The sequence below is a fragment of the Camelina sativa genome, chromosome 5 (assembly GCF_000633955.1).
Source record: "Camelina sativa cultivar DH55 chromosome 5, Cs, whole genome shotgun sequence".
In the NCBI taxonomy this organism is placed as follows: domain Eukaryota; kingdom Viridiplantae; phylum Streptophyta; class Magnoliopsida; order Brassicales; family Brassicaceae; genus Camelina; species Camelina sativa.
Genome location: NC_025689.1, coordinates 33,020,891 through 33,030,630, shown reverse-complemented (window position 1 = coordinate 33,030,630; position 9,740 = coordinate 33,020,891). Strand labels below are relative to the sequence as shown.

At 37.8% G+C, this 9,740-nt stretch overlaps 4 protein-coding genes across 4 annotated transcripts; 1 reads left to right on the top strand and 3 right to left on the bottom strand.

Moving 5' to 3' along the window:
- LOC104788321 (UPF0481 protein At3g47200-like) lies at positions 591-2,079 on the bottom strand. The gene is made up of 2 exons (XM_010514070.2): positions 1,019-2,079; positions 591-876 (listed from the first exon to the last, which is right to left on the bottom strand). Exons 1-2 carry the CDS (start codon positions 2,061-2,063, stop codon positions 602-604), a joined length of 1,320 nt encoding a protein of 439 aa, XP_010512372.1. The 5' UTR covers positions 2,064-2,079; the 3' UTR covers positions 591-601.
- Positions 3,253-4,357, top strand: LOC104788320 (myb-related protein 305-like). Its single transcript, XM_010514068.1, has 3 exons — positions 3,253-3,475; positions 3,573-3,825; positions 3,902-4,357. Exons 1-3 carry the CDS (start codon positions 3,273-3,275, stop codon positions 4,355-4,357), a joined length of 912 nt encoding a protein of 303 aa, XP_010512370.1. The 5' UTR covers positions 3,253-3,272.
- On the bottom strand, positions 4,535-5,974 carry LOC104788319. The gene is made up of 4 exons (XM_010514067.1): positions 5,580-5,974; positions 5,253-5,411; positions 5,060-5,168; positions 4,535-4,857 (listed from the first exon to the last, which is right to left on the bottom strand). The coding sequence occupies exons 1-4, from the start codon at positions 5,919-5,921 to the stop codon at positions 4,664-4,666; spliced, it is 804 nt and encodes a 267-aa protein (XP_010512369.1). The 5' UTR covers positions 5,922-5,974; the 3' UTR covers positions 4,535-4,663.
- On the bottom strand, positions 6,878-8,405 carry LOC104788318. The gene is made up of 4 exons (XM_010514066.2): positions 7,980-8,405; positions 7,719-7,877; positions 7,480-7,588; positions 6,878-7,347 (listed from the first exon to the last, which is right to left on the bottom strand). The coding sequence occupies exons 1-4, from the start codon at positions 8,376-8,378 to the stop codon at positions 7,142-7,144; spliced, it is 873 nt and encodes a 290-aa protein (XP_010512368.1). The 5' UTR covers positions 8,379-8,405; the 3' UTR covers positions 6,878-7,141.

Here is a 9,740-nt window from a genome sequence, read left to right as displayed (position 1 = left end):
GAATCAGCGTTCGCCGCAAGCACCTATCGCAACCAAACGAACAACAACACATGCGGCTGCCGCAGCCGCAGGTAATTGCGGCGACGAAACGAACAGGCTTACTCTTTAGTTCTCGATAGCTAATTAATGTAGTTTGTTTTTAATGTCGTTTGTGTGTGTATGAAAAACATTGACTTTTTATCAATGATTATGGAGAGGTTTTATTTCGTCCTAAAATGCATTTCTTCACTAAGGGCACAGCAACTGTTACTAATTTTTTCGCAATCATAATATTGGCAAATCTGTGAATTGATTCTTATAATAACAAATTCACTTTCACCTGCACCCATAAAACAAAACAGTCAGATGTTACGATCGATAGTTTAAACTTTCATAGCTTTCCGACGATCTTTCCTACTCATAAGAAGAAAGTTAAATTCGTTAAAAGTTAAATGAGTCAGTACAAATTAGCTTATTGATTGCGATAACTCTCCGAATCAAACTCTACAACTTCATAATATTTTTGGGACAAGAAATTAATAAAGTGATTATTTAGACGGACAACAAATCTAGCTAGTCACTACGTACTAGCTATATTAATTCGAACAAGGGTGAAAGAATTTCACTTCTTTATAACTGAAATGATCGAAAATACCGTCTGGACAAGAGTCATCAGCAGTAGACACGTAGCGGCTGCGGTGGCTGTCCCTGTCCACAGGTCGCTGCAATACACGCGCCTTAGGATGGCGTGTGACTTATTGCATTTGTTGTTGTAGTGTTCCATTACTTCCGTTGCGATATCACAATAGTAAGAGCCATCATGCATGACTCCTAGACAGAGCTTGTTCACCATCTTAGCTACCGCACGATGTTGCCCAAGCCAATTGTTTATTATTCCTTACAAAAACCAAAAACCATAATGAATCAATCAATACTCACTCGTACGTACACAAGTTGTTAGGATCTCACAACATATTAAAGTGTGAAGATACAAACACAAATAGACAAGATAAATAGGTCAATCTACTAATTTAAGTACCTTTCTCGACAAGCAAGTCGACGTCCTTCTCGGTGTCTATGAGAAAATCTAAGAACATGACGTAGTTACATACATGGGCGTTGAACGGATAATGGCATTGCTCAAGTGCCATTATGTTTCGAAGTATCATCTCTGCATCGTCATCAGCTAAAAAACATGGTATATTCAAAACACCTTTGGTGAATTTCACCTCGACCAACAGCTCGTCTTCCAGGACCTCGAATTTTACTCCCCCGTTGTCTAGCTTATCCGCATTATACATTTCATACATAGGCCTGAATATCCCATAACCATGTTCTGGAACTGTCTCCACGCGGACACACCTTGCCATATCAGTAAAATGTCTAAACTTTGAGTTGTTTCCAATCTTGTCTTGGACTCGAAAATGAGTGATGGTTAATTCACGGAACGTCTCGTGCGAGGAGAGTATTGAAACTATTGGATCGAAGAGTTTCTCGAGGATGAAGTAAGGAAGCTGGTTCTCGAGCAAGACGAGATCTCCAGTGACTGTGTGTACAAGACAAGGCTCGTCCATGAGAGGATCCCCTATTTTCTCTGGTCCTTTTACGTAAAACCTCAAAAAGAGCTCTAGTATGAAAACAGAGTCGTGCAAGATCATGTCCACGAACTCCTGAGATGGAATCCAAGCCGTTGATTCAGAGTAGCTTGCCCTGATAAGATCTTCGTCTTCTTCTATTATCTTCCTGAATCCATCAATGACTGCTTTCTTCCCTTCAACCCTTCGTGAGAACTCCATCAAGTAAACTTTCTTGTGGCCCTCCATGTTCAAGTAGCCCATGAGCTTCGTGTTTGTGATATCTCCACGAGACTTGAGAGCTTGAGATATTAAAGATCGGTGAAGAGGTCCAATGAGAACCAGTTGAGGCGTGTATGCTTCCGGGCTTACTTGACGTAAGCAGTTTGGGACTCTGTAGATACAACAAAGATCAGGATTTGTAGGAAAACGCCACATCCCAGGAGCAGGTGATTTCTTCGTCGACTCATCATGGTTTGAGCCCGATTCAAGATCCAAGGTTCGTTCCATTGTCTTGAGAATTTGACAGTCTCTCTTGAAAGTTTTAAGTTTATAGTGAAAGAAAGAAGACAACTTAAGTAGGCCATGAGTTCATGACCATAGTTGCTTAATCCGGATTAAAAATATATAATATACTGTAATTGATTCGAAACCAGAATCATATCCTAAATTGGTTAAATTATACTTACTTTTTCCGACCAAAAAGAAAACTATACTTAGGGTGCAAATGGTTGCACAATTGAAAAGGTTGGAGGAGTTGAAAAAAATTATTCAACCAACTTTCACCATTTGAATAGAAGAGGTTGAAGAAGTTGGAAAAAACTATTCAATCCGTTCAACCTAAAAAGTTGAAAAATAAAACTAATCCTACAGCAAATTTGTTCAACTTGTTCAACCACTATTTTGGAGATGAATAAGTTGAATAATGTTTAACCCAATTTTGTTCAGCTTAATATTTCTAACTCTTTTAATTTTATGCAACCATTTGCAGCCTTATTTTTTTATAGATTAAGAAAATTAATTTAAATTAAAGAACCGGTTCAGCCATTGTTTTTTGGTTAAAGAGAAGCAGATAAGTTAATTAATTACCGTAAAGAGGAAGGCATCAGATGCAGCTTTCGAAACCCACAGCTCAAGGCTGGTATCAACAGTATTAAAAAAATCAGTCATGTTCTAGCATTTTTTAATTTAATATTCGTTATCGTGTTGCTCATTGCAACTTATAAAGAAGAATACATTACTCTCTTTTATTCTCTTCTGTTTTCGTGTTTTCTGAATACGTATAAAATAGAATTTGGCACGTTTTGAGTAAAACAATGCGGATAAAGACTAAAGAGGCACAACTCTTTCACACGCACATTCAACGCACTAATCTCCACATATATTAAGAAAATTAGTAGTCATAAATCACAACCCACGTGCATGTACAAAATAAGGGGGCCTTAGACGGGCTCACTTGATTTGGGCTTAGTATTGGGCTAATAATGTAAAGTAAAAAAACACGAGGGTAGTTTAGTAAAATTAGCAAATTCGAAATGTGAGAGAGAGAAACTTGGGGAGTGGGGTACTGAGAGAGTGGAGGGGGTAATGGGTAAATGTGGGTGATAACCGCATCCAACCGTCACTACAAAACCCAAAGAGAAGAAGAAGAAGAACAGAGAGAAGAGTAACACCAACAAAATTAGAAAACAAGCCGAGAGATCAGTGAGAGTTAGAGAGATGAGGAAAATGGAAACGAATAATAAGAAGGAAGAGATAAAGAAAGGGCCATGGAAAGCCGAAGAAGACGAAGTATTGATCAACCATGTTAAGAGATACGGTCCTCGTGACTGGAGCTCCATTCGATCCAAAGGTCTTCTTCACCGCACTGGCAAATCTTGTCGTCTCCGTTGGGTCAACAAACTCCGTCCCAATCTCAAAAAGTACACATCTTTCTCCTCTCTCTCTGTTCAATTTTGGTGTATTTGCTTGCTTTAAAAATTTAGGGTTTTGTTTTGTTGTTTTGGGGGTTGATTGAAGTGGATGCAAGTTCTCGGCTGATGAAGAGAGGGTTGTGATTGAGTTGCAATCTGAGTTTGGGAACAAATGGGCTAGAATCGCTACGTATCTACCTGGAAGAACTGATAACGATGTTAAGAACTTCTGGAGTAGCAGACAAAAGAGACTCGCTAGGATTCTTCATAACTCCTCCTCTGATGCTTCCACTTCTTCTTCTCATCGATGCAAGGGCAAACACGTCAAACCAATCCGTCAATCTTGCAATCCCACTCAGGTTATCTACTGACTACAAATTCACAAGTTTTTTACTTTGTTTTTGAGTTTTGAGTTTTTTAACTTTGTGGTTTCAGGGTTTTAGTTTGGTTGAGGAAGAAGATATTACAGTTTCTTCTTCTTCATCGTTGATGAAGGTTCCTTATTCTTCTTCTGATCAAGTTGATGATAAAGGCTTGAGATTGCCTGATTTGGGTATTAAGTTAGAGCATCAGCCTTTCACTTTTGGCACTGATCTTGTTATAGCTGAGTTCTCTGACTCACATAACGATGCAGCAAATCAGCAAGCTCTTATCCCTTTTTCTCCGGAAAGCAGAGAGCTTTTGGCTAGACTTGACGACCCTTTTTACTACGATATACTTGGACCTGCTGATTCTTCTGAGCCATTGTTCGCTCTTCCTCAGCCGTTTTCTGAGCCCTCCCCTGCCCCGAGAAGATGCAGACATGTTTCAAAGGATGAAGAAGCTGATGTTTTCTTAGACGATTTCCCTGCTGATATGTTTGATCAAGTTGATCCGATCCGGACTCCTTAGATTGTCCTTCTTGCCTGTAGATTGGTCTTCCTTTGTGTTGTGTTTAGGTCTAATTTGATGCCGTTCTATTAACTATATGAAGAACTGTTTCTAGATGTTTCAAGCAACAATCTAACTATGTAATGACAATTCTTGCTTCCTTGTTAATATGATTGTATTGTTTTTTTTTTTGGCAGAAGTATAAAATCTTATTCGATTGAATGAAAACTTTGAAACATAATTCATACAAAAGCAGTTCAAATACAATCAAAAGTACAGAAACAGAGGACACTGAAGACAAATTGATGACTAAACCGGTGATTGGCTTCATGACTGGGCAGGATCATGACTGAACCTGATTCCAGCTTTACCATGACTCAAAACCACCTCATACTCCCCAGCTTTAGCAGACCCATCTTTACTTGAAACCTCTCTTCTCAATTCAACATAAGCACAGTAGTCTACTTCATACACAGTTGTATCTTTATAGAACGTTGAAAATGTAGTTCCAACTCCTTCCCCTGAAAAAATTTCATCAAAGAAGTTTAGAAGTTAACAACAACATTGAAACGGCGGATAGTTCATCAGAGAAGGGAACTGATTAACATCTGACTGAGTTAAGACGGATTGAAATTGATCAATGCCAAAGGAGGAAGTTATACAAGATCCATACAAGAGTGTTATTTGACAGATACAGAACCTAAAAGTCAGAAACTTGCATACCGTGAGTGACTAAGAGCAAATTCTCTGAAGGATACTTATCAGCAAGAGCTTTTACAACTTTAACATATCGATCTCTGCAGCCTTCAACAGACTCTTCCCATTTTGGCAACTGAACATAAGGAACCAAGGATCAATGTTTTTAATCAAGTAAAAAATCAAAACTTGGAAGGTCCTAAAGAGAGTAAAAAAGCACCTCTTTATAAACCATATCCACATTACGATCAACCATTCCCTCAGGAAACATAGCTTCAAGATCTGAAATACTAAAGTCAAAGTTTCCATCTTTAGGAGCAAACTCACGCCTAATAGCCACTGCGTTCAGCATCTCACACAAACCTAGCTCAATAGAAACCTGAGAAGAGAAAGCACACATAAATAAACATCTCAGCTGATTTGAACGATGATGGTATTGGTTATCACAGTTCGATTCAACTTCCTAGACTCAAAAAAATTGAAACCCAACAAAAAAGGAGAAGACTTTTGTGGTTTAAGATGATGATTTGGGTATGATCTGACGGACCTTGAGCTTAGATGTATCAATGGAAGGGACGTCTGGGGAAGACATGGCGTTTGGATCGACATTGACGGCAGAGAGAGCAGAGACGACTTCGGAAGCAGTCTGGACGCATCGGAGAAAAGGGGAGACGAAGACGCGGTGAATCGGAAACGCGATCTGAGATCGGATCCTTTGACCGGTACGAAACGCTCGGATCATACCGTCTTGAACGAGAGGAGGATCCCAAGGTCTCTCGGCTGTTGAAACCCAGAGTGGCTCGAAATTGTCGATTCGATCACCGTGACGCATCACGAAGATGTTTTGGTAGCTGCCATCATCCATGTTGTTTGATTTGGGAGACTCCATTGTTTTTGTTTCTTTCTTCTTCTTCTTTCTCTTCGTTTTTTTTGCGACTGTTATGGATTCGTATTTATAAGGGGAATTATATTTTATTTTTGTTTTTTAATTTTTTGTGGATATGTCATTAACATTAATAAGTGCCACTCACTCCTAGTAAATTGTTGAGAAATAATACCCTTAAAATTAATTGTTTTTATAACAACTGGTTGTGATCTTTTTCAAAAGAGTAGGAAACTGCAAAGGTTTTTCTCATTCGAGAATATGATGTGTTCATAGCACCATTACACAATAGTAATATTTTCTTTTTGTATTGGAAAAAGTGCTATAAACTCTTTGTTGTTTTAAATGCAAATTGTATAAAATATACAATATGACTTGGAAACTACTTATTTGATACTTTGTCTCTCCATCGATATATACTGATATACATATGTCGAGATCGTATTAACACGACTAGTCATTCATATTTTACAAGAAGATAATATATATTTGTGAACAAAAGAAGATAATGTTTTTTTGTAGCTTTTATTTTAGAAAGAAAGATTGGGTAAACAAGAAAAAAAGAAGAAGCAAATACATGTATAGGTGGGTGGTGAACTGGTGATGAATTGAATGACGTGACAAAACAAGGCTATGATCTTTCAAATAAACTAAATGGGATGATGCAATATAGTGACCCGATTACTTATTAATACAATTTGGATGTTAATATCTCCCTGTCATATCATATGATTTGCAACTTATTTTAACTAGTTTAATTAGAAATCGAACAATTCCTTAATGGAGGGGGTTGTTGGTCACAAACCCCACGCTAATGACTTTCTTTAAAATCTTATTTAATATAGTTTGACCAATCATATTTAGAAATCATTTGTTAGATAGACAAATTCCAAAAAAGTTATTCTCAAAAATAAGGATGTCATAGTAAAATACTGAGAATATGTCTTTACTTTGACGTTAAGTTTACTCGTTCAGTTAAAAGTTTTATTGGCTTATTCAATGAAACAACACATAAGTTTCCACAAATCCATGTGTTAAATATAATAATGGTTGAATGAATCATCAGCCCTTTTTTCCTTGGTATGACTACAATATTGTTCTTGTTGTATACGTAACGTTCCCATTTGTAGTGAAGGTCATGTCCGGTTAACCAGAAGTTTCTAGATAACCATTAGCCAGTATCCTGTTTTATAATGCCATGATCATCCGGAACACACACACCTGAGTTAAACAGAAGTTTGGTCTGTGGTAATCAAGGAATGGTACTTGATTCCACTTTGACTAAGACTTGTAATCACCTCGAATTCTCCTCCAGGTAAAGTAGATCCATCTTTACTCAAGACCTGTCTTCTCAGTTCAGCACAAGCACAATACTCTACGTCGTACACATCTACGCCTTTAAAAGTTGCAAATGTTGTCCTTACTCCTTCCCCTGCATTTTCCCAACCAAAACATGAACTGATTGAAGAAAGGGACTGACTTAGATTCATAGACTCATAAGGAAACGAGGCAGAAAGAATTATAGATTGATAATTGATAAAAAGTAAAGAATGTGTAGTAGTACCGTGAGTGACTAAGAGCAAGTTCTCAGAAGGATACTTATCAGCAAGAGTCTTTATCACATTAAGAAATCTATCTGTACATCCTTCCACTGTCTCTTCCCATTGCGGCATCTAAAACACACCCAACAAGTCAGATATCAAAGTCTATACTCATCAAGATTGCTTCCAAGATTAAAAAAGATAGTCAGAAACAGAACAAGACAAGTCTCTAGAGACTAGATAGATATGTCCTAAAGCGCACCTCTTTATAAACAGGATCCACACTACGATCAACCATACCATCAGGAAACATAGCTTCAAGATCTGAAATCATGAAATCAAACTTCCCATCTTTTGGAGCAATCTCAGGGCTAATAGCAATTGAGTTCAACATCTCACTCAATCCAAACTCAATAGAAACCTGAGAGAAGCATACAAGAATCACCTTAAACAACGCTTATCTCCGATTCAAATCAACATTCTAGAGACTAGAGATTGAATCAAAGTTCATTCAGACCCTGACCTTAAACTTAGACTTATCAATCGAAACGACGTCTTTAGAAGAAGTAGCGTTAGGATCGAAATCGACGGCTGAGAGAGCAGCGATAACTTCGGAAGCAGTCTGAACGCAGCGGATGAAAGGAGAGACGAAAACACGGTGAATCGGAAAGTGGATCTGAGATCGAATACGTTGACCAGTTTGAAACGCTCGAACCATACCGTCTTGAACGAGTGGAGGATCCCATGGTCTGGTGGCTGTATCGAGCCAGAGTGGATCGATTTTGTCAATGCGATCACCGTGACGCATCATCAAGATGTTTTGGTAGCCGTCGAGGTTAGGTTTAGCAGACTCCATTGTTGCTCTTGCTCTGATTGTTCCTGGTGTGACCTTTGAGAGTACGTTGGAAGTAATTGTATACATTGTCTCGTTTTTTATTTTTACGTAAAAAGGTATAGTATATAATATTTTTATTATTTTGTCAAAAGGATCTAATCTAATTAAGCTGTAATGGACAAAACCAGCTAAACCAATGAGATTTGGTTGGGTTATAAACACGATCATGGATTGGGATTGGGACGTTGTGGTCCAGGACTATATAGTAACCACAAATTAATAAAGACTGAATCGAATCAGTCAAGAGACGGCTAACTTCGGTTTAATCCGGTTCGACGTGACTGGTGTTTTCCTTTTTTTTTTTTTTTTAGAAATATATCTGGGTATTTCCTTGTTACAACAAGTCAACAAACATGAACGTTATATGAACGGTAACTTTTTTTAAAACGGTGTAACAGTGTATGTATGTAACGGTAATATTTTTGTAAAATTAAAAGATAAAATTTAATTAATTAACCCCTTCTCTTTAAATACGGTTCTCGATATCAAAACTAGGAGAGGAAAAAAAAAACCCTAAAGCGATCTAGAATCATCTCTCTCTGTTTCTCTCTATCTTACTTGAGTCCTAAAGTTCCTCTGTTTTTAAATAAATACATGGTTTCTTCTTCATCATGGCTGCGGTGGTATTATTTCTGGCTGTTTCGTGAATATGCTAAGCTCCGGTCCGGTCTATCAACGCTCAGAGGTTCGTTCCATAGTATTTGAATCATTCTATAGTTTAGGATCTATGTTCATTCTTTCGGAAAAACGGCTTTTTCATACCCCGACAATAGTCCTGTGTTGAATTCATACATTTGACTAATAATCTGGCCTAAACATACCTTATGTTTCTATATATTTGAATTCCACACCCCAACTTCGAAACTAATACACCAAGTATAATTTATGTGCCAAAAAATACAAAAACGTGTTTCACGACTAACTCTGTTAAGCTTCCGTTTAAGCGTTCTGACGTGGATTCCACATGTGCACAGCGATCCAGACGACGTCGTTTTGGCAAAACGGAGAATGAAAAATTTTGGCCAAAACGACGTCGTTTTTTATTTGTCTCAAAAAATCTCTCTTCATCTCTCCCGAAACTCTCTCTACGGCGGAAGAACCCTAGAATTTGGGGGTTTTCAATTTCGACCCAATCTGAAGGAGATGCATCCAATGTATTCATCATCTAGTTCGGGTAAGTAATAATTTGTGTTTTGGTTGATTTTAGTTATTCAATTTCGATAAAATATATGCGAATTTTGATTTGGGAATTTGGCTAAGGGTTGAAAGCAAGCTACAGTCGTCGTGGACAAGAAAGAGGGATACCTAGAAAATGTAGATGTGGTGCAGTGTCTGTAATCAAGACTTCAGAAACATTGAAGAATCCAGGGAGGATATTTTATTGTTGTC